This window comes from Amia ocellicauda, chromosome 4, assembly GCF_036373705.1.
Source record: "Amia ocellicauda isolate fAmiCal2 chromosome 4, fAmiCal2.hap1, whole genome shotgun sequence".
Classification (NCBI taxonomy): Eukaryota; Metazoa; Chordata; class Actinopteri; order Amiiformes; family Amiidae; genus Amia; species Amia ocellicauda.
This window is the reverse complement of record NC_089853.1, coordinates 27,974,878-28,000,102: the sequence shown is the minus strand read 5'-3', so window position 1 is coordinate 28,000,102 and position 25,225 is coordinate 27,974,878. Positions and strand designations below refer to the sequence as shown.

At 37.7% G+C, this 25,225-nt stretch overlaps 2 protein-coding genes across 2 annotated transcripts; one reads left to right on the top strand and one right to left on the bottom strand.

Moving 5' to 3' along the window:
• Nucleotides 1-3,852: 3,852 nt before the first annotated feature.
• On the top strand, nt 3,853-16,508 carry oaz2a (ornithine decarboxylase antizyme 2a). Its single transcript, XM_066701710.1, is given in 6 exon segments — nt 3,853-4,191; nt 10,769-10,835; nt 10,837-10,917; nt 13,300-13,472; nt 14,183-14,268; nt 14,542-16,508. Coding segments are annotated over 6 exon segments (651 nt in total). The 5' UTR covers nt 3,853-4,078; the 3' UTR covers nt 14,673-16,508.
• Nucleotides 16,509-18,978: 2,470 nt separating this feature from the next.
• On the bottom strand, nt 18,979-25,209 carry psma4 (proteasome 20S subunit alpha 4). The gene is made up of 9 exons (XM_066701708.1): nt 25,108-25,209; nt 24,200-24,227; nt 23,452-23,494; nt 22,775-22,937; nt 22,553-22,630; nt 22,382-22,470; nt 21,250-21,380; nt 20,057-20,180; nt 18,979-19,245 (listed from the first exon to the last, which is right to left on the bottom strand). The coding sequence occupies exons 2-9, from the start codon at nt 24,200-24,202 to the stop codon at nt 19,091-19,093; spliced, it is 786 nt and encodes a 261-aa protein (XP_066557805.1). The 5' UTR covers nt 24,203-24,227; nt 25,108-25,209; the 3' UTR covers nt 18,979-19,090.
• Nucleotides 25,210-25,225: the final 16 nt, after the last annotated feature.

Genomic DNA, 25,225 nt, shown 5'->3' with positions numbered 1-25,225 from the left:
CACAAAGTCAATCGGGGTTTCACACGGGAATGTATACTAAATACTGCAAATTGCATAGACATTGGAACTATTATGTGACGTTTGTCAATTAAAATGTTGTCAGGAATAGCTTAGAGTAGATATGACAGCATATGATACAGTATGTCTTAATCACATAACCTTGCTTTTGAAACCTTTAAAGAGTATATTTCTAATCTATGCATGATCTTTGAAATGAGATTCAGTTGAACAATCGTTGCATGTTCACACTGGATTTGCTTGGATTTCTTCCATTACCAATACATTACATTAAACATCTTCGTTATTTACCCCACCCCACAAACAAGCAAAGTGTAGTTTACTAAGCAAAAGGCTGTGGTTTCAAAATAATCTATATTATTCAAGCTATGTGCATGGAATTGTGCACTCATCCTGTGTTGGCTATGTAAGCAAGATAGTCATGGAAGTAAGGCGTTCTTATCTCCGCAGCCCATCCTAATACAGTCTGTATGTTATATTTACCTGAAAGTGTAAATATTCAGTTCATGGACGTGCAAGATTGCTCACACACGAAACACACAGCACAATACTGAGGCTGCCAGAAGGGAAGAGATACAATAGAACCTTTAATTAGATCAAGGAGGCTGTCCAGCCAGTACAAGTGTAAAGGTGAAACTGTTTTTTATCTACTTCAACTGGCTAAACACAAAAACAGAGGATCACCACATATGGAAAACAAACAAGAAATATACATAAACATAAATAAGTTATATAGATTTTGTATGGGTTTTTATTTATTTATTGTGTGCTATCTGTTTTATCCCCTGTGGGAATTTAACATTAATAAGGATGTTGTGGCCATGATTGGCTGTTTGCTCTTATCTACAACACCGCCTTGTAATAGGAGCCCGGCTCTTTAAGTCCAATTTTCCATCCTTTGTTCTCCGTCCAGTACTCTTCAATATTTCATCCCCTAGAGTGTACTGAGTTTCCAGTATTGTTTTCACCATCTTCTGCATTTCACTATGGGGGAACAGACTGACAGGCCAAGGTGACTTAGGGGTCACTAATTGCTAATGTCAAAATTAAGCAATAAACATGTCTCCAAGTGTCACACATTTATGACACATTTTGATATCTGCCTTCTTCGATGAACGTTGTCTGGCCACACTGGGAGTTTCCTCTGTAAGACTAACAGACACATGATTAGAGATGGGCAACTTGTCAAGTAAGTCCCATCCCTGCTCCTGGAAGACCCCCATCTCTGCTGGTTTTTGTTCCAACTGAGCTCTCAATTACTCTGTTGAACCCTTAACTGAACAAATAATTTCCTAAATCAGAGCCTTTATTTTAAACATTTGGGGGTTTAAGTTAAGCATAGAATTATATAAAGAACTTATTAAAGAACCAACTGTTTTATTACACAATTCCAGGACCAGGGTTGGGAACCACTGAAGTAAGTGCACTAGATATTTACTTTCTTAATTAGACTCACTGCCTAAATGACCTGCCCAAAATAGTCTTTCCTGCTGATATGGATTTGTAGGTGGGAATCTTTTGCTTGGGCAAAGTCAATTCTATTGGCTAAGTTTGATTCATTGCCCCTACACTGCATGTACTTCTACACCCAACTCTCCATTATTTTTAATATTCTTTTGGGAAGCACGATTAAAACACTACATGCTTTTTCATATAGCTTGGGAAGCTCACAAGTATTGAGTGTTTCTTAAAGGCATACATAGTGCAGATGATTCAATACTTTTTTATTTATTTTTCTGAATGCCAGGGGTTAAATGCAATTTGAAGGTCTTTGAATTGAGTCTTGGGTACAGATCTTGGCTTGGGGGAGAGGAAAAAAGAGAAGATGCTTTTGTATTCACAGTTGATAAAGTAGAAAAAAAAGGTTGGTATAATGATGCTCATATCTGAACTGAAGCCTGCTGAAGAAGAGCTTTTAGACATTTCCTTTGGGACTCTGTAGCCTGGTAATGCCCTACTGATTAGCTTTGTCAAGTTCAAAGAAGTTGTGGCCACATAATAAATTATGAGAACATTCAGTCATCTCAGGTCCTGTGCGCTTTAAAAATGAGGCATGAGTTTACATTTTGTAGGGGAAAAAATCCACTTAAAATTAAACAATAAATTAAAGGAACAAAACACTGAATGATTTACAAAAACTATAAAAAAAGTCCTGACAATGAGTAGACTTAAGTGACTGGAGCTTCAGTCAACAAAATATATAATGGCTGCTTCAAATTTGAAGGGGAGAGTTTCTTTTTAAGGTCCTCCAAGATGTATCCATGTCTGTGGTTTTCAGATCTTTGCCCACTGGAGTGAAATGGTTTTAACTCGGTACAGCTCTAGGATCAAATGCCAAGCTGGGCATGGTATCCTGTTACTAATCTATTAATCCACTTGGCCAGGGATCTCTTTCCAGTGTTATGCTTATGTAACATTGTTCCATGTGTGAGGCAGCTACTGGGTGTACGGCAACAAGATCAGTCTCAAAAAGAACGTCTTAATCACTCTGTTCAAGGGCCACAGCCTGTTGAAGAGCTTCTCTCTCAATTAATCCACCCCACATTATGTGGTAGCCAACTCTAGATAATTAATGCAACTGTGGTGTTTTTGCTGATTATAAAGACATGCACAAAAAAGAGTGGTTTATTCATCTGCATAGCATATTTTATGCAAAGTTACAGGGAATGTATTGTTGTTGTTACTATACTGTAGTTAAATATCTGAATATTCAATTCTGTTTATTCAATAATTAATTTAGTTAACATAATTAAGGTGATAAAAAAAAAACTATATTTGCCACAGAGCAAATTTAATATTATAGAACAATTCAACATTGTTAGGTATAGCCATGAAGCTTATAATGTTCTCTTGCAGAGTTTCTTAATTAACAATCCCGCTACGCAGATTTCAATTGATCGATTTTTTTGTTGTCATCTGAAAGGACTAGCAGCAGCTTTGGCAGCTTTAGTAGAAAACAGACCACTGGTGAACAATTATACCCATCTGTAAATTAAGATCAAGGGAGATGATTTATTACCATGCGGGGCGTAGGGATGTTGGCTGCCTGAGGAATATTTCTTTAAACACAGAAAAACATACAGGATTTATTATAATGCATTAACAGTGTGATTCAAATAGGAAAAATGAAAAGCTAATTGGACAGTAATTACTAAAATCTCATGCAAGTAATTAAAAAAATGCATTCAACTGCAAATATAAAAATATAATGTATACACTTTCTACACCCATATATATAGTTCAATAAAGTCATTATGTTACATAATACAGGCTTTAACGTCACGCTATGATTATTATCTTGCCTATATTGAAAATCATCTAAAGGGAGACTGCAGTTTCCCCACACGAACAAAATAACATTAGAAAGTCTATGCTCAGCAGAATGATGAAGGGATACTTTCAACAACAACACCCTGAGAGAGGGCAGGGGGCTCTTCTTTCAATAATATTTGAATAACAGTGTGTGTGTGTGTGTGTGTGTGTGTGTGTGAGAGAGAGAGAGAGAGAGAGAGAGAGAGAGAGAGGGGGGGGTGTAACAGGGAGAGGCTATGATAAAAAAAAACTAAAATCAAAACAATAACCTAAAATACAGAATAGTTGCGGTATATTGTGTTGACATAAAGAACTGAGACTCAACCATCCCTGAACACGAATTCACTTATATAATTAGCCAGCAGAAGAAAGGCTATCTTCTCTCTCTCACACACACACACACGTATATATATATATATATATATATATATATATATATATACACACACACACACACACACACTCTCTCTCTCTCTCTCTCTCTCTCTCTCTCTCTCTCTCTCTCTCTCTCTCTCTCACACACACACACACACACACTAGACTTCATGACACCCAGACGCGATTGCCTGTTTTCTTTACCCATGATCCCCTAGCTCTTGGTGTTTAAATAACCTGAAGCAATCATTTAGCCACATTGTAACTGAGCATTGTAACTGACAGTTAAAGTGTTTACAAAATATCCTGGTCCGGAGAGAAGAGACAAAGGCAAACTGGGGATGTTTCAGTGATCCTGACGGTTTTTTTACGGATGGTGAACCGCTCCGTGGAGCTTCTATTAAATAGTCACTGCTTTGGTTGTCAGAAAGGATACAATATACATCTCGATTCCTCCGAAGTGATCATGCTAAATAGTGAAGAAAGGTAGGTGTAGTGAGATGTGCACGATTTACTGCACTGTACTTTACGATGCTGTTTAAATGAAGAAGACTTTGCAATTTACGTTCATTCTGGTCTTTAATGTATAAGTAATGGGTACCTTGCTTGTCTCCATGCAGTCTATAGCCTGTGATTAGCTTTTGATAGAACTTTCTGCAACTCCTGTTTATTTCAAGTACCATTGCATTTTAAAATGCATATCACTACTACAACATAAGTGTTACAAAGGAATACATGTATCTACTACTACTACTACTACTACTACTACTACTCATAATAATTGGATTGAGCTGTTGAAATAATATTCACTTCCAGATGTGAGGTAACTTGAGAGTGAAGTTTAGATACTCGCCTTAAAGAAATTTCTGGAACATCTTTTTCAAGGAAGATAAATATCGTGCTGTATGTGTCAGTTGCACGTATATCTGTTTTAGCTTTGTAAGCAAAATGTGTAGCAAGTCGAGTAAGAAGCGCTTAAATAGCCTAACATTTGAATTGCATCGTTCGTGATGCGACCATTTTTGTTCTCGTTTTCCCTCTGTATCTAATTCGTGTATTTGATTAATAACATACAGTAGGCGATCAGGGCCAGGAACCAAGAATAGCCATGCAATTCCTCACTTCCCTATTCGTGGACATGGTGCAGAGTATTTTGGCCTAGGCTGTTATTTTGGCACAATGTAGATGGGCAGGATCATATTTACCAAAACATCTCTGTAGTTTGACTGTCCAAATGATTTAAGATGACCTACGTCAGAACGAAATTAACGTGTATACAAAGTAACACACATTATTATTATTATTATTATGAACATGAGCCACGCGTTGTTAATACTTTATGTATTAATACTCATGTTATGTTTTGTGCAATAATTAGGAAAAGAAAGGATTGCTTTTAATTTTGAATGGGCTTGGCAACAAAGCACACACAGCAGAAGCGATTGTTCCCCAGAGACGCTTCTCTCGTCACTGTTGTGGCAGCAGAAGCAGCTTTTCCGTCCAACATTATTTGTCAACGTGAGGATTAAACACATCAAACTGAACTGCAGACAAACACTTTCAGATCATAAGATTTGTCGCCTTAGTGACAATTCAGTATCGAGGCTGTTTTACATGAAACATATTCTGTGTTAAATATAATTGCATTATCAAGGTCAGAATTTGTGAATGTGTACCGCATTCAAAATGGTGCAGCATTTTGTGCTTTTCAGGAAATAAGGGCCAATGCCTGATCGTATATAACCTTACCCTTTCCGAGTTCACTTATCTGGATTTTCATAGACACCGATATACTTGTTCTCTTGTATATAGATGCATCTCAATCCTACTTTATCTTGTGCAAGGCAAACCACAATCATTTATAAACCGAAGAACATTCCACATTGTATGTATTTATATGCATTTTTCTAATTATTGAAAAAGCTTTGAGAATCACATTCCGTTCAGTGTAATAACATCTGTCTTTCTTTAAAGAGATTGAGTCCTCAATCTTCAAACAAATAGTGTAATTCTACATTCAACGTGTTCATAATACCGACGCATATTTGGTGCATGATTTGAATGTTTAGAATGAACACCACATAGTTTGGGCTTAATCAAAGTCAGCAATGTGTTAAAAACAAAACAAACAAAAAAAAACAACAACACTAAAACCCCCACCTGTTTTGCACATGATTTCTAAGAGTACAGTACTGTGCCAGCTGACAAGGGTGCACATCAGTTGTATATTTCCTCACTTTAGCATAATAGTGTTTTTATTCCCATAGGATTCAGATGGAAGGCAAAAGTATGAAAGAATGTTATGCAGGTAGTTGTGATTTAAGCAAATCCAGACATTATAAATCATCTGGTCTTGTTCATGTGTGTTGCTTCAGGGTCTCCTCCAACATGCAAAGCTTACATTGTGAGGAAAGCCCTATTCCAGCAGCTGAGGCAGTTCACCCATTTCATAATCTGTGCCATAGACTGGATATGTAACTTTATACATTGGTTCTGATCAAATGCATGAAAATGATTAGAAAATTATTCAATCTGTAATCTGGGTACCTCTTGTACAACAGGTAGGCTTGGTCTGACTATAACAACATCAAACTACAATATGGAACTAATGTTTTAACCCATATATGCAAGTTAACTATTAATTTGTTATTTATAGGTGACTAATATGAGAAACTATTCTTAAGATTATTTAATATATAGACTAAGGAATGACTGCTCTCACATTTCAGTAATTTCACAGTTTTGTCAATATATATATATAACATACATTTATACATTTCTGAGGAAATTATTTAAGTCTATATGGAGTGGATTTTAAATTAAAAGCACACAAAATGACTAGTAAGGACTTTCACTGGCTAAGATTGTTAGCAATGAATTTCTCTGCATAAGTAATATATTTAAAGATGAGTTTTTTTCCCCACCCTCATTCTCTAGGCTGTGAGCAACATAAGCAGTGCTGCACTTGTCACTTCACTTGATGACTTCCACACCAAATGGTGCACGGAAAACAAAACAAAAAAGAAGCAACAAAATTAAGCTCTTGGTGCAGCTTAAGTGGTTGCATCTGGGCAAGGCAGATTTCAGACTACATGAGAAGAGAGCCTTTTGTGTGTACACAATATAAAACCAAAAGTACCATGATTTGCTGTGAAAAGCAGTGCTCCCTGTCAGCAGCATTTGTCAGGGGAGGCTGCGAATATCATACTGCCCCAGATCTGGAAGCCATTATATAACTCTGTTATTGTTCAATCAGGGCACTCCAACCTGTAAAGAGGATGGAAGAAGTTATGTCACAGGTCCTGGATTAGAGATCACTCGGCACATAGTCTCAGTTCTGCTGCTGTGCAGGATGCATTATGCAGGGCAGTTTTTTTTGTTGTTTTTTTTTCAAACAGGGTCACAGTAACAGTTTAATGAGATTAACTGAATGCCAGTGTAGCAGGAACAAACCTGCACACTTGCTATTGTGCTATCTCAGATTTTCTGTAATTCACCTAAACTAATAACCATTTTGTTGAGAATGCAAATTTCTTCATTTGGAGCATATCATCAGATGCAGCTAGCTACTCTACCTTTAAAAACAGGAAATATATAGCTTACATCTGTACAATCAGATCCACTGCATACATACAGCAGCCTTTCCTCTTCAAATAATTGTATCATTTTCTTATTGATTGGTCAACAACAATAGTATCCACATGTTAAATATGCTTTTTTCATTTGTAATGGACAGCTTTAGAAACTGTCGTGTCTAGGAGAAATGATCTACAAATGTGAAATTTAGGAGACATGTTTACATTTCTCATAAATAAAAGATAAAGACAACTTATCTTGTGATAGATCATTCTTATGGATATTGTCCATTTATGAATTTACCTTTAAGATAAATTAGTAAAATTACACAGGGGTTAACCAGTACTGAGTGATGTATGTTGGAATACAGTTTTTATCGGGACACAACAATCTTGATTCCATTTCCACAAACTGTAGGAATATCTACAGCAGTACGTATACATCTCCGCTAAAGAACACCTATGTGGAAAACTGTTGTAACAGACTAAGAGCAGGAGACCTTAATATTGAACCAGTGTAAGACCCCTCCTTGTTTTTCTTTGGAACAATAATTTATGTCTAATTAAACATTTTGCTTACATTAAGCACTATGACAGGCTTCAATTCTAGAAACTAGAATAGGTACTGTTTGCCTCAAAGTAGATGCTGCTGTTATTAGAAAGTCCTCCAAGCTGCCTAGCATCTCACCTTGCCTCCCATCCCTGAGCTGCAGCGTAGTTATTTCCTGGAAGACACTATGCTTCCTGTTAAAGAGCTTGTGTTCTTTGAATGTCTGCCACCCCCGTACCACTGCTCACGAGGCCAAATTTAGGCTCTAAAACAAATAATCCATTATTTCAGGAAGAATTAACCCAAATTGGGCTGCCAAACGGCTTTATTGTTGGAAAAAGAGGCCTGAAGCCAGTTTGGATAATTTCATATAACTTTTTCCACTCTCTCTCACAATACAGTACAATAAACCAGTGGTTAAAGGTATTTACCAATTTTGTGCAACCACTTATACAAGCATATTTGCTATGCCACAGTGGAAAATTATCTATATTGAGTCACATTGCAGAGCGCAGAGCTTTACCCATAATAAGCAAAATAATACCTACTCTTTTTTTAGTCTTGTGGCAAATCCCCTGCTTCCTTAACTTCTAGATTAAATGTGTATTTTAAATCTCAGTTCTCGGATCAGAATCTTTGAGCTGTATAATCGAATGCCTGCATTGCCTTTCCCACAAGGAGATATTTACACCCTTAACACCCTTTACTGTGACCTAATTCCCCCTTTCCCATTTAAGAGTCTTAGTCTGACCCTGTGTCAGCGGGTGCCTCCTTCAAAGTGAGCTGACATTCTGCGGAGCAGCCAGGGAAGATGAGCCGAACAGATAATAATAACGCGTCCAGGGTGCTGTGTAATGTCAGAGGGCATAGGTCTTCTTTTTCAAAACAAGATAGCATTTCACTCACAGCCTTAACATTATTCCCAGAGAATGTATTTCATTTCATTTTCCTCACTAACACTGATGTTTATCTTCATGAAGATGTATGGTATTTAGGTGTCATTGTTTTAGATAGTTGTGTGGGGGAAATGGGAGAAAACAAAATAACAGAAACAATAATAACACAATGTTCATTTAACACATTCCAGAAGTACTGAATGAGACTCGGCACCTCAACTTACATTTCAGGTTGCTTCCAATAGCATTAGTGGCATTTAGTTTGAGTTTCTCTTCGAAAACTATAATTAAACCTTGTTGATTAAAATCCTTGCCACATTTGTTTAACAAGTTCTACAGCTCCAGAAAGGGAACCCAGCACTTTTTGGTTCATCCTCTTTATGTATGTGCTTATGAAATCAATTCTTCACTAATGCCGTTTAAACCTTAAAGTTTGGACAGATGCTCCTTTTTGCCTGCCTGCCTCCTAGTTTACTACTTCACTTGCAAGTGGGTCTGCTTTGATAAGAAGCTCATCTGACAAATCGGTTTCCTGTTGCTTGTGCAGTCAACATTATCTGATGCAGAATAAACATGGTATTATATCATGAGGGTGATGCATAAAGGCCTAACTGCTAGTGAAAATACAGGGTGGACATCCTATTGGTTCAGAAAACGAGCTGTAATTGATTTTGAGAATTCTCATATCTGTGGTTTCTTCTACCATATTTTAAGGAATGTGTACCTCCACACAAAGACCATGTAGTCTGTGCAGGCGTGTGTGTGTGTGTGTGTGCGCGTGTTTCAAGAGTTTCAATTGGAGACCTTCTGGCCCAGGGATATTGACAATTCAGTGTTCGAGATGGGGCTTGGCCTTGGCAATCTGTGTACTACCGTTGTGAAGGTTGTGAATACTTAATGTGAACAGAACTAATTATGGAATTGAAAGGCTGTGTTGTGTGTTTGCTTGCAGCCCTGGTGACCGATAACAGAAGCTTATCTTCTAAATGAAAGGGGGGAATGTGATTGTGGGCTGCAGTGGGGGGCTATCATTTCTGGACAGAAATTCTGCACTGTAACCTAAGAACCAGACGTGTGTTTTTGGCTACCAAGCTATTTGCAGACGTGTTTACAGAACAGACGCGGTCATGTGATTATTTGTGATGCAAACACCCACCTCTGGCTCTCCTCCAAGATTAAACCTCCAATTTACTTTAAAGCTGCAGTACTCCAAAGCAGTTAAAGCAAATAATTAGAGAACTCTATTCTCAGATCATTTCTGAAATGCTCTAACCCAACAATCTTCTGAGATGCCTGCCTTTATCAGTGGTGATTAAACAGCAGTGATGTGAGTTCGGCAGGGATAACGGATCTTTCACTAGTCTACACATGAAGTAAAACGAATTAAATAGACAACATCAACAGTGCAGATGATGACAGTTTGAAGACAAACCCTGTAATTCTGTCAGAGTCTTATGACTGTGGCAGTGACATCAGTCTCAAGATATATATATAAAAATAACAATAATTTAATTACCCATCATCACCCGTGCTTCATGCATTGGATCGGCTCAGTGAAGTTAACAGCTACGGGAATCACTTTCAGCAGAGGTCTTAATCGTATGATGCAACGTCAGCCAGACTATAGGGATCCAATCTAGGTCAGTGCAGGTCAACTACGATGACGCAGATTGTGCTATAGCTGGCGACTAGGGCTTTGTTCAGAGCTGGGTTGAGCAGTCGAGGAGTGTTCAGTCAGCACTGGAACGGGTGCTATGATACTGAAGACTGAAGAGTTTACCAATCAACGCTGGTTTGCCTATAAAATACAACCCGTTTGATTTTTGTATTTTTTTTTTTAAATGTATATTAAACTCACATGCCTCCCGCTTATAGCACAAAGAACATGGCTGCCAATTTAAAATGTTATGACTATTATGATGATGATGATGATGATTATTTAACTAATTAAGAAATAATAATCTGCCATTTCAAATACCTCTGGGTAGTAGTATCCAGGATAAGGTACTGCCTCATCTAAAGTCTCTGTCTCCCCACATTAGTACCTCGTTAATGGGCTCCAAGCTCCACTGCACCAGGCACCAGGCTCCAGGGCCTCTGTGGTGCTCCTGATGCCCCTCACCCACTAGTGAAGATCCCGGGTGGGCGAGGGACTGGCAGGGATCACTCTCTCACTGTGCTCCTACACAAGGTAAGACCGGGCAGGGCCTTCCCCGCTTCACCTGTAGTGCACATTAATAGCAGTAGTTTCCCAGTCAGATTGGTATTCCCCATTACAATGCCATTGAGCATTTGACCCAGGGTTAGTATTCATAACACTTTATAAAAATGCTCTTTCTTTATCCGTTAGTTTGTTTCAAGTAGCTCAAACTTCCACAAACCCAGTGTAAGCAAGCAGGATTGACATAATACTGAAACCAAACTAAGTATATATTTTAGTTCAGGTATTATAAGGTATCCCTTATAATCAATTGTATTCAAAAAGAAATACAAACAGATATGTTTCTCCAATGACATAAATGTGTATTTGTAACCATTAATGGCATTAGGCTTTGTTAATTTCCTGCTTAATTCAATCTGGGACTCATAATAACATATCATACGCAACAAGCAAGCCTGGACATGTTCTGAAGAAACACAGGAAGTCCGCAGTAACTTTTTATTATTATTGTTTCCTATCATGATAAACCCATTGTTTAAACAAAACCTGCACTTAGTTCCTGTTTCTTACGACATCTCTCTACAAAATGTATTTTACGCTGACACAATCTAGAAAGAGAAAAATACATAGTGTTTTCAAAATTTTTGCCGACTCTGAATCTCCCCCCTAGAATAGCCAAACTGCTTTTAAAGGCATTCATTCATTGCTACTGACCATTTCAGCTACACATATAAGATGCAACATAGAACATTCTAGTAATTTTCCACAACCTATATTCAAGGATTAAACTTTCTACTTGCCATTAAGAGTACTTAATCACAGACCAATTGCTAGTAAATTAATACAGAGCAAAATGAGTATTCAAATTCCTGATTAGAGATTAGATATAATCTGTATATAAATTAGGCTCTCCAAGCCATTAAAGTAATTACTTGTGGATGAGAAATGGAAACTACTAATATCATTAAACCTAGTTACAGATCATCAGATTTAATTTAGATGTTCTTATAGCTTGGTTCTTTACAAGGTTCCAAAGTAGTATAGTTTACACATACTTACCATAAATCATAAGTGAAACCATAGTAATATTTTTCATACATTGTTAAGAAATCGTCTGACTCCTTTAAATTGTCAAACCTTCTGCACAGACTATGTGACAACATGTTGGTGTTAAAAGTACAAATCGTACTCCTTTCCTGTGAGGAAACGCCACCAGAAATGCAGGTTAAATCTGGTCTCCATTTCGGACATGTATACATTACTGACTCCAGTTCAGCTCAGCACTCGGTAAATCAATGCAATATTCCCTCTGTCAAGTCACGTAGCCCCAAGGTCTAGCTGTAGTGAATTTAGCTCTGTGAATTCATGACATTTCAGCTGGGTACAGGATACGATCTACCTTTTACCAGATGGACTACATAGAAGGAACACGTCTCCTTAGCTTGGAGTTGGTGGTGTTGGACAGTTTTGCCTTGTAACTATGAGGGTAAATAGCAGGGTTAATAAAATGACCAATGGTTCAGAGTTTAAAACACAGTTCTTCCATTACTGGGGTGAGTTTTGCATTTGAAAAGAACTTCACATCTGTAGATGAATGCATGGTAATGAAAGGCTGCTTCATTTGGGAAATGTCACCTTTGCCAGCTTGTCTGCTGTTGTTAATAAAGGATAATAAGCATGAGCCAAGCCCGAGCGCTGAGCGGATCAGGATCAGACGGATCATAAATATCTGTGCCGTTACCATCCGCACACCTGAAAGAGCCTGTGTTATCAAAGCAGTGGTGGCTGACTAATGGCTTGATCATGAAGAACAGCTTGAATCTTAAAGCAACAGTTTCCTCAGCCCTGTGCCCAATGCAATTTATGTCACTACAGTTCAGACAAGCTATGAACAACTAATTCCTACATTCTGTAAAGTTTTATGTTGCAAAATTAAAATACTGAATAAAAAGTCAGTATTAAAGTCAGACTATTGTGAGAAACAACAATGCTAAAATAATCCCGATCTTCTTTTGGAATGGAACTGCCCAGTATGGGTTGGTTATTTTTTTTCAATACTGGTCTGTAGTATAAAATACATCTCAAAAAGGCCTCTTTGGTTAAAGTGAGTACAAATAGGCCAGGTGATTAGATTCAGATTCCCTTTTCAAACATGCAGGAGCCTGCAGTGAATAAACTAGAAAACAAATGGATGTGATATAATTACTTCAGGATGTTGAGCAAGAACGTAATGTTATCTTCTTTTTCACTTTCCCAGTGTATGACATATCATGTCAAACTCATCTGTTCTCAAAAAAAGAAGCTATTTCACTGTTCAAAAGGGATGTTAATTAATGACAACATATTACCTAGTCTAGATCTCTCTGAAATGCAAAAGGCAAATCACAGACCTCTTCCTTTCTCCTGCTTTAGGATGACAGACTCACAGTAACGCAGGCTGCTCCAGTTAATGGGACGCCACCAGTTCTGTACTTCCAGTACCAGCTGAGCGAGACCCGGGTGTCCTACTGGGAGGCTGTGCTGTCTGGAGGCAGCCTCTTCCTGGAGATTGCAGAGGGGGCATTACCAGAAGGAAGCAAGGAGGGGTGAGGGCACACTATCAGGCCAAATCTTTTCTCTTCAGCTGCTTGCTCTCTCCAGCAAGATCTCCCTAGGTGTCAGGAGCGGCAAGAGGTTGTCACTTTGCAACATATCTCGGGAAAAGTTGGAATATACTATGATATGTGTATCCTGTATAACAAGCTGTAGACCACTCTAGATTCTTCTGAAAAAGTCAAGTCATACTTCAGTAACCATTATGAGTCACTAGCCAAATAGTCACAAACTAAAATCTCAAGATACCATATTTTATGCTTAACAACCTCCCAGTTAGTAACACAGTCATGGTTACTCAAGCAATTGCACAATATTCTGAATTTCCATTTATCAGAAGAAGAAAAAATTGCAGGGATGTTAAACACTAACTGTAGAGCACAGCATTACAATGGTGTCTTTTAATCACTGCTAACCTAAATCCTTAACAGATGACACCTCCACACAAATATCAAGAACTAAAGTGCTGCTCTCAACCTTTTTGTTATCATTCCTGTCTCCCACACAACTACAGTTTTTAGATCATGTCCGCAAGGTACTGACCAAAAAGCACTTTGTTTAAAAACAAAGACAACAGAAAGAAGCAAATATAGCAACACTGAGAGCAAACTCGGAAGAGAAATACAGCTGATATTATGTAACATGGAACTTTTACATAAATCTGCATATATATAATTTCTCTCTCTCTCTCTCTCTGTTGCAGACTGACTGTTCTACTGGAGTTTGCAGAAGAGAAGTTGAAAGTCAATTATGTTTTTCTGTGGTTTTACAAAAGCAGAGACGATCGATGTAAGAGACAATTTTGCAGTTTGTTTTGCTAGCACAGTTCACATGCCCATGTTGTAAAACTGAGCTGAGAACCTGTCAAACCATGGTACCAGTGTTATGTATTAAGCTCAGAAGAGTCATGTATGAGTCTCTAAAAACAAAACTGTTGTCAACATGTTCACCCTTTTAATTTTTCTCCGAAGACAAGTTTCCTAGACACATCAAACAACTCACTAGAGGATCTGGCTGGGAATGTGTAATGATTTTTCTTTGCTTGCTTTCCATATCTTGCAGTGTCTATCACAAAGACTTTCCATTACCTGGGCTTTGAGATTGTGAAACCAGGCCACCCCTCAGTGCCCACCCGGCCAGACATCCTGTTCATGGTCTACTCTCTGGATCAGAGCACTTCAGATGAAGAATGAAGGAATCCACCAGTGCATTGTTCTCCTGCCACCTGGGTCATTGGAACAACCTGTCTCACTGTCCTCTTTACTCGGATATCCAGGCACTGTGCAAATGTAGGCAGCTAAAGGCAAATCTTAGGTGTGAGACATCGTATACTCTTTAACAATATAGCCATGCTAACACGCACAAGGGGGTGATTCGGACCGGATGGCAATCTCATTTATCTTTATTTCCCCTCTGCCCACCTCGGATCTTTTAAATAAGCAGGGTTCTGGCAGACAGAACAGGACACTCTAACTGGGTCATTTGGTGCTAAAAATACTATGTAACCTCCAATACCTTGTGTTGAATGTCAGGGTTCTGGGATTATATATACAGTGGGAAGAGAGATGCAGTAATGAGAATCTTTTATCACATTTGTTTTTAGTAAGGGTTAGGACATTACATTTTTCTCCCATTACTGTAGCACTCTTTTTAAGGTTCTTTATTTACATTTTTATATATAGTTCAACCATATTCTTTTTTTTTTTACTGAATTGTATATCGCATTTTCTAACTACACATGAACATGGACTTTGCACTGGAGATTTGCCTTTATTTGCCAAATCATAAAACAAGGAATTCTGCTGGGATTAGCCAGATTTACTGCAGGGTAAAAAACTAGGAGTTCTGCAGGCTAAATCAGAAGTGAGATGTACGGCTGGGCACTTCTAATCCATTTTCTCCCTGAGCTTAACTCCCACTTCGTCACTAATTACTGCTTTATTGTCTTAATTAGGTTTGATTAATTCGTCAAGGGCATGGAAAGAATTAAGCCCTGTGATGTAATATAAATAAACTAGCCAAGACTGTGCAACCTTGAACCCAAATGGTATGTACAATTATGTTCAAATTAACATCCGATTTCAGACAAGTTGCCCAAATATGTACTAGGACAAACAAACAAGCTAAGAAACAAAAGCATAAGTTATAACCATTTAACTTGCAAGATGTTAAGCATTGGGAAGTTTGCTTCAATTTGTCTATATAAAGTAAAGTTGATCACCAGAACCCTACTGATGCTAAAAGCTTTTCTCATTCACTTCAATTTCAGTGTTTACAGTGTAGATTTCATGTTCTGTACTCATGGGTTCCAAACTTTAAGACAGAAATCAAACCGGAATGACACAGGAGCACTTAAGGGATTCACCAGCAAAAGGAAATGTGCATTAAACTGCTGGTACAGTAGATATATTAAGTCGTACACAACAGATTGTGGGTTTTCAGCACCTTGTTTTTGTGTTTATAGTTTTTTTTCCCCCAATGTGTGTAAGCCTCACAACGTTGCCAAAGATCTGGTCTCCCTTACTCTTGGCACTTCAATGCTGAAATCGTTAAATGTTAACATTTAATATGAGTGTGTTTTTTTTAAAATCTGTAACTAAGCTGATTTCTAAGTGTAAACACTGGCATTCTCTTATTTACCAAATCAACTTTAGAAAAAAAACAGAACACAGCTATACATTCCCCAACATTATAATCTTTAAGTCAGAAAAGCACAACCAAGTAAAATACAAAGTACTGCGTGTAATTGTTATTATTTTTTGTCTGTATGTCTGCAAGAGGCTTAAATTTGCATGGGTGCGGGGGGTGCTTTTAGAGTCCTTAGTGTTTAACTAAGCAGTGTTTATTAGCACTAGTTTCTATTCAGCTTTTCAGAGTTCTATTTTTATGTTACTTTTTTTCTTAGATCTTTGTTTACAGGGAAAAATAGACTTAAAACATAAAAAGGCAATCCATGCTCATATCCTCTTGGATTTTATGTATATTAGAAATTACAAAATAAAGTTTAAGGTTTAACTTCTAAAAACTAATTCAGGTGGTGTGTGTTTTTTTTTTGGGAAGTGGACATATACCAAACCCCACCTACTGTGGACAAATTGACCTTCAAATCACTACTGTGCCAGAAATCACTTTAAAAAACTCACATCCTTATCAATATGAACTGACCACTGGAAACGAAGATGGGAATTTCAACATTCTAGGCTAAAGGCTTGGAAAATAACTACATATTTGAACTAGACCCAAGTGGTTTACCACTTTGTTATTGATAGACTGAGAATAGTGAATGAAACATTGAGGTTTCCTTCACTTTAGTGTCCCTCTTGGTTGACATTAGACCTGTGGTCTGTAGGAATTCTGAGCTACAGTACTTTCTATTTCAGGACCCCATGCTTCCCAGGCCATCACACCTACTTACCATGAGATTCAACTCACAGGTCCCTCCTTCTCACCCACCCAGACCATTGTCCAACTGTATGGAATTGTTATTTTGGTAGAAATTATTTTAAATATTGTACATTTTTCATGCACACCTCTTCCAAACTAACATGACACACACTAAATAATAAAATTAGACCATGGTAAGTTTAAATTATGATAAACATTGAAAACACACCTCTGTAGCTGTTAAGATGCATTGACATCTCTTTCCTGGCTCTCATCCCTGTGTAGATCAATGCGACACTCACAGCCAATGAACATCGAGCAGACACTGTGGCACTTGGCCAAGAGAAGGGAGCTGGATGCATTTTTCTTTCTATTTTAGGAACTGAACTGTAACACAGAAGACTGTACTAAATACATCATTCCCTGGCCACTTAGCCTTCCATTTTTTATATGTGGCTGCACTTCCGATGTGCAAAGTGCAATGAGCCCAGATTTATGTAATTTGGTTACCCTTCAGATCTGTCAGATGGTAATACTACCGTTACCAATCAGGTATATGCATCCTTTGTGAAATTCAGCCGTGCATACTCTCTTCTAACTGCTGGTTATTACATCTTTATTTTCCAGACTGCGTTTACACTAAATATAACTCACTGCAGCTGCTGCCATTAACATCTAATGGTAATGCTGGACAACGGGGTACTATGTAATACAATAAAACATATAAATCTTCTTTAAATACTAATCTACATATTTATAAATAACAACTTAAAATTGTTGCGTACCACCCCACTGATAATTAATTCACAATGCTTGCTACACACTCTACCGAATTTATATTTTACCTACCTGAAAAGGACATACACATTATGAAGTCATTTTATGATAATCAGCTGGAGCTGGGCCCGTGTGAAATTTATCACCACAAATAGTGCCAATACAACAGCAGTTAAGAGCTGATCAAGTTGGCGTAGTTCATGATGGAGAACAGAAAAATAACTGCATAAAAGGGATAATTGAGACAGTGGCAACGTTTTAATGAATTTATCAAACTTAGGGTTTTTGCAGAGCCTGTGTGCTTTCTATTGTTAACTAGTGTGTGAGTGTAGCAGGTGTTTGGTGCCACAGTTCTGCCCCAGTACAACGATACAGCCACTACGCCAAATGGCCAGGTCTCCCGGCATGGGAAGTTTATTCACCCTTCTGAGAGCCTACGTTACCACCACAAACGTATGTCTACAACGAGGCTAGCTAACAGAGCAAAGAAAGAAAATAATACATCGTACCATTCCTGCCTAGACTTGCCAATGATATCAACGGACAGAACTCTTCCACATGTAGTTGGCTTGGTAAACAGTCCAGTGTGCTGCATGTTCCTGAAAGATAAAGCTCAAAAGCTTGAGAGCCGCATGGTGCCTACTTACTTGTTCTTACATAATTTTTATAATTTCTAAACCTGCCATTGGAATATAGCATTTCTCATCCGATTCCATCTGGTCCAGCGGACACCGCATCCATTAAAGCTCCAGTTAAGATTAAAGAGAAAAGCTATCGTGTACTAATGGTGATCCTTCCAAATCGGACTTCCATAAAGTATTCAGATTATTGTAAGGTGCGAATTCTCTTTTTTGTATATAATCTCTAACCTCGTTCGATTCCAACATCAGTTATAATAAATTCCCCAGCAGTGTTGTATAGGTGGTGTTACTCCAGAGATCCACATGCACCATAAAACATCCCCGAGTAACAATGTAATAGGACTGATGGATTTCTGGACACATTCAGAAAACACTCACTGCAGTGTTCTACTGGGTATGGATGTAGAGTTTTTTTAAATGTCAGAAACAATATTTTGTATTATTGTATTTATTATTAAGCTATACATTACGTATTTATCTTCAAACTATGAATTACTGAAGATGTGTTTAAGGGAGACCCTCACTAGCCCAGCTAACTAAGTATACTTGTGATATATTTGAGTTTACACCTTGTTTGTTAAACAGTCCCACCTGGCAGGCTTTTATTTAGATGTCTCAGTAGGATGAACACATTGCAAAACAGACTGAAGAAAACTCAATCTGGGAAAGGAATGCAATAAAAGAGTCTGCAATGTAGTTAACATTGGTATGTGTATATTGAGATTTTCTTACAGAAAAAAAGACAAGTAATCAATAGTATTTTGGAAACAAAAATCTGTCAATTTAGAAAAAGGTGAAAAGTCAGGTGCTCATTTATCCTTTTCTTTCTGTTCCTTCTCCTTCTTGTCCCGCTCGGCCTTGGCCTCCTCTGCCTCGTGTTTCTTGATCAGTCCTTCCACCTCCTTCTGCTTCAGGACTTTGATCTTGGTCTTGCCGTTTTCCCTGGTCAGTGTGGCAATTTCCACTGCAATAAACCCAATCAACACAGCAACTCAACAAGCCTGCATACTGACACGCCTCACAGAATCAGCAGCATAGTTTTTACACACAAAAGCTTTATGGTAGAACTTAGGTTTCTGAGCACATGGTGCAGACAGCAAATTGTGTTTTGCAGTGAAGGCTTCACATGCCAAAAGAAGATCTCTGAAACCACTTGACAAATGCATATGCAAATACAAATGCTTCATACAAATTAATGCCTTATGCCCCACTATTACGGTTCTTCAACTGCAGTGGATGGGTCGCATGGTTTAGCGGCCATGTTGCATAATTTGAGGAGACTCCACAACCATTACTGCCCACAACTGGTATGCATGACACTAGCACAGAGTACTAACCACTTGGTTGAAGATGTGAGCATGTTAAAATGGCTACTTCTCCAAAACCATAGGGACCAGTGTACTTAAACTTATGTGACACTGATAAAGCTATCAAATCTTCAAAAGGCAAGTGACTGGCCACCAACAAGCCAGCACATTTGCACTATATTTTTCATGCATGACAGTTGACCCCAGAATAAAACTCAATCCTTATTCAAAACGTAAAATATTTAAAATATACAGATTTACTGGACTACACAGGGAAGGGTTCCACATTATCTACAATTATTTTTACACAGCTGACTATTTTACAAAGTACTAATGTATTCTCTAGGTGGTTAACACGGGTCATAAGTATATATGAAGTGCTCTCTCAGATGCCTTTCCTGTGATTGGTCAGTATTAGCAGCTTTAGTAGCAGGTCTACAGATGCAATACATCATGAGCTGATTTTACCTTTCTCAGCAGACAGCTTGCTCACATCCATGGTTTTATTCAGCACCTTGACTGCTAAGGCAAGAGCTGATGCTAATGTCATTTCTCCTTCCTTGAAATCCTGCTTCAGCATGGACACAGCAGCCTGCACAAAAAACAGAGAGCACCCATTCATCACTGTAATTCTGACACTCATTCACCCAAGACATATTCTATTAAGCGTGGGGGGGGGGGGGACCCATATCAACTGTAAGCATCTTTACAATGGCGTTTACTGTAAATAACTTGTTCTACTTTTTACCCAGCACTATCTTTCTGAAGGCCTAGACTGAATGAAATCCCAGTTTCAGCACAAACTGGATGCAAAAGATAGACAGTATGATGAGGGACGAATGAGGGAACTTGCTTGCCTATACAAGTCTGTACAGGTTTTTTTTGGGAGTACTCATGCAAGTCAGTTTTTCCTGCCCTAACTTGTGGGTTCATTGTACCCTAATGAACAACGCTAGGCAGGCCATCAAGACACAAGACAAGCACTTGCAGAGATTCATGGCTTACTCTACAGCTTACACTCTCTCTCAAGCTCTTTTTCACTTTACTGTTTTTTTTTACCAGAGAAGATTTTATTGGAATATGCAGTCAAAATATAGTCTGTGTGGCACTAGTAGCCAAAAAAAACAAAACATACATATATATATATATATATATATATATATATATATATATATAGTACAGATATTTTCTTAGATTATATATGAGAGAGAGAGAGAGAGAGAGAGAGAGAGAGAGAGAGAGAGAGAGTGTGTGCCACCTGGTGTCTGAAAGTTGTACAATTCATTTTTTTTCCCCCCACATTAATTTCCTTCCTGGGAATACTATAAGGGTTTTGATACTGCAATCTTATCTTGTTAGTCATTTAACATTTCCATCAACTGGAAGTGAAACTGCTCCCACCCCACCAAAAAATAAATTTCACTTAGCATACTTGATCAAAACTGCATGTAAAGGGGATATCACTGTATGAAGAATACGTGCTTCCAAATCACTTCTGAAAGCAGACTGCAAGAATGGGAAAGCTTATGATGCATTGGGCTACTATTGCCCGACTTCAGGCAGTCGTGTATTTATGAAATTAAAATCCTAAATCAAATAACAACATCTAACAGAGGTAACTTGAAATCATATTGTTTCAATTTAAGAATGAAAACACTTACAGCACTGTTGTTGCCAATGCAGGTGGCCTTCCAGCCTCCGTAGTTTCCACTGGGGTCACTCTGGTACAGTTGGAAGCCATAATGTTTGTCCCAGCCCATGTAGAGCAGGGAAACCCCAAAGGGCCTCTTGCCTGCATTGATAAACACCAGGGTTACAACAATGCCCTGCACATTGTATAGCATCTTTCCTGGAAAATCAATCAGGCTTCCCAGTTTGAGCATTTACTTCATGCCAGTGTGCTTGACTTTAAAACCATAATGAACGGTCATTAGACGCACTATTAGTGATACTTATCTATAGAGAAAGGAGTATTTGTGAGTATTTGACCTTAAAGCAAAACAGTGTTTGCACTTATGAAACATAAAACATCTATCACAAGATTGCCATGTGTTAAACCACAAAACCATCAATCAATAAATAAAGTGAGGAGGTGTATCTTTAGAAAACAGGCTCATTCGAGCTATGGGGAAAGTTGTTCAGTTTATTTTAAACAAAAAAACAAAAATGTAAAGAATTAACTACATGCATAAAGTCTGATTTATATATTTTGTTATATATTTATAGAAGTCTGACTTGATTGGCATCCGACCAGGAAAGTTGGTAAGTTCAGCTAGTGTTATATAATCCCCAGCAGTATTTGTGTTAATTCTGTCTGCCTTTATATAGTATTCATGAGAATAAGCAAGATGGAACAAGCATTCACTCATGTGGAAGGAGATCAGTGAAAATATCAGGGGAGGGTGGATTAAAATACATCTTGGAAGGCAAGACAATCCACCTCACCTTAGAAAAATGTATCTGCATTTTATTATACTACTGAATCTCGACTTCAAGCCTTTGAAAACAAAAGACAATCACAGAGCCATAATTGTATATCAAAATAAATCAGCCTTTAGCAAAGTCTAACAGTTCAAACTATACATAATTCCCTCAAGTACAAACCCACAGCAAGCCCTAGTCTAAAGGGATAACAGATGCATCTATTGGCTACAGTTGTTATGGAAAGCGAATTTTAAATACAGCACATTGCTGTATTTGGGGTGTTGTAAACAGTCCTGGAGAGAAAGATTTCCATGTTAGACTTCCTAGACTGGATAACATGAATTGAATATTAAATCTTAGTTTTTATACCTCCAAATTGTGTGTACGCCTGTTTGATGTCACAAAGTGCTGTTACCAACTGCTCGCAGGGGATTGGCTCCTGGTACTGCAACAAATACCTGAAGAAAAATACAGCCAGTTATGTTTTACACTGAGCAAAAACTGGGATAACCACATACAACAACAAATAACAAATCTTACCTCTGTGCTATTAGTCTCAGCTCATTGGTTAGCACGTTGGCATCGGAGGTTATTCCAGCAACACTGCAGGCCATATCTCTGTAAGAGATGAGTCAACAGGCATGGCAATTTTTTAAAAAGTCGGAAGTGCAAATCTCAATAGTCTATCAATTGCATACAATTTTAAGAACAATTTCCAGTTTTGAAACTGTAAAGACACGTGATGAAAAAACAACAACTCACTCATTGAGCTTGTAGATCTTCTCAGAGAAGAAGACTTCGTCAAGCAGCTTGTGAATATTGCGCCTCTCTGCTGCCAACAACACGCCATCATTGGCCAGTATACCTAGGCATGTGCCTGCATGACCAATGGCTTCCATTGCATACTCCACCTGGTACAGACGACCTGTCGAATACACCACACAGCTGGTCAGGGAGAGAGCAGCCAGCGGTCCCCTTCTGTGTCCAATGACAACTCGCTGGACATCCATAGATCAAGAGTGATAACTTTATGAACATTCTTCCACTACTGCTTTAAGAGTTTCATGTTGGGTGGGAGGGGGGTCCACAAATGAGCAGAGACAGTTGAGCATTTTAGTAAACTTCCAGAAGTTAAAAAAAAAAAAAAAAAAAAGTATTGATTGATTGGTTGGTTGGTTGACTGCATTTTTGCAATCTTATTCAGTATGTTATAGTAGTTTAAAACCACTTCTATTTCAAACTAATATACAAATTAAAAGGACTTAATTTGTATTGGTATTGAATATAATGGCATACATAATATAATGTCTTCCATGGCTTTGAACAGAATGGCTGAATGTTATTATAGACTCCCACAAGCAGGAACTTTGAAACTAACACTAGAATTATCCGAGGAGGACCAGAAAGAAAGCAACCCTGAAAGAAAAAGTAATACTTGCCTTCAGGTGAGAAGATCGTCGTCCGGGAGTCATATCGTCGAGACTGAAAAAAAGACATTGACACGAAAACGAGTTAAGCTCTATGTAAAATATACCTGTAAAAATTTTAAAAATAAAAGCTGGACTTAACTGAAACATACACAGGATTAAACGATACACAAGGCACCATAAAGCCAATTGTGGAATGTGCTCATATTTTGGAAAGTGTCGTTTCCCAAAGTAATATTTTCTCATATAAAGTATGGAAAAAGGTTAGAGTTAAATTTTCAGTAATCTTTACTGGCAGACAATGTGAACTAAATATGTAAATCAATGAAATCAATTAAATATTTGGCAGGCTCAATGGGTACATTTACCCTACACATTGTAACCATTAGAATCAGATAATGCACAACTGTTCAGGTGCTCTCTCCTGATATAGGTAGCTTGTGTTAAGAAAGGGATCAGAACCAAGAGAAAAATAACCTATATACTCTATTGTAACAAACACCACACTGTTCAAGTAACTAAAAAGGCAGATCATTCTGAAAGATCCATTATACTTTTATTTAAAACATAAACCAGAGATCCCAAGTTGGTTACTATGCTATTATAAATGTGCAATATATTCCCACCCCCCACTTAAAAATACACCCAATACACACCATTTAGTCTAAGGAAGAGGTGCATCAAATTCTGTTTTGAACCATAATCACAATATGACACACATGTATATTTTAATCACAAAACAATAAAACAGAATTCTTACCATTATGAAAAAGACTTCTCCTATAAACCTGTAAAATAAAGTTAGTATTGTTAACATACATGTGCATGAACGTATTATGAATGACAACAGACAGTGATGGTTCCCAGCTCTTTTCTAATACTTGATTATACCTTTCATCAATAAATAATAACACATAAATACATTCTAGAAGGTAATACAAATATGACCGATTTAGATATGACACTGCAAAAAAACTGCAGAGCTTAAAATGTCAAATACAAAAATATGGTTTTAATTTAACCTAGTGCAATAGTCAATTTCACTTTTCGGACTACTGTTTATTAAAGTAGAAATTAATGCGCAGATTAGTTGCATACATACAGCAATAATAATAATAATAATAATAATAATAATAATAATATATGAAATGGCGTATGACTAAGAAGCTTTTAATGAACTGAAAATGTAAATTAACTGCAATTGTTTGCAGTAACTTAGAATGATTAATTGAATTAAAATATATAGGAAAAATAGTCTACAATTCCCAACAAAGCGACAGAAAGCGAAACTGAAATGCATGACTCTACCAACCTTCCATGACAAAGTAATTTCTGCTACTAAATGAGTACAAAAACTGTGAATTTAAATACCGAATATATTTATATAAAGCCATACTACAAGGTGATGGTTGGAGCCATATGGCAGATATACGTATAAAGAGAGAGCGGTATTCAGTGAAAACGCTTTGCCGAGCCAGCATGATGAAGCAGCCACTGCACCGCATCACTCGTCTAGGCCAGAGATCTCATCCTTCACTGCTTGTGACCTGAATATCGGCTAAATGAGCTCTTATGTCACTTAATGTACACAATGCACTGCGTTCAAATTACTCTGAAATGTTTCAGATTCCGATAATAAAGCAGATTTAATTATTTTAGCTTTTTTACCTTTGAAATCCTGCTCTGTCACAGTGTTGCCGGGGATTTGCTGAACCGAAGAAGCGACTTCCGACAATACAGACTCACTTCCTTTAGTTTTAGATCCCAGAATCCACCGCGGCGCCCC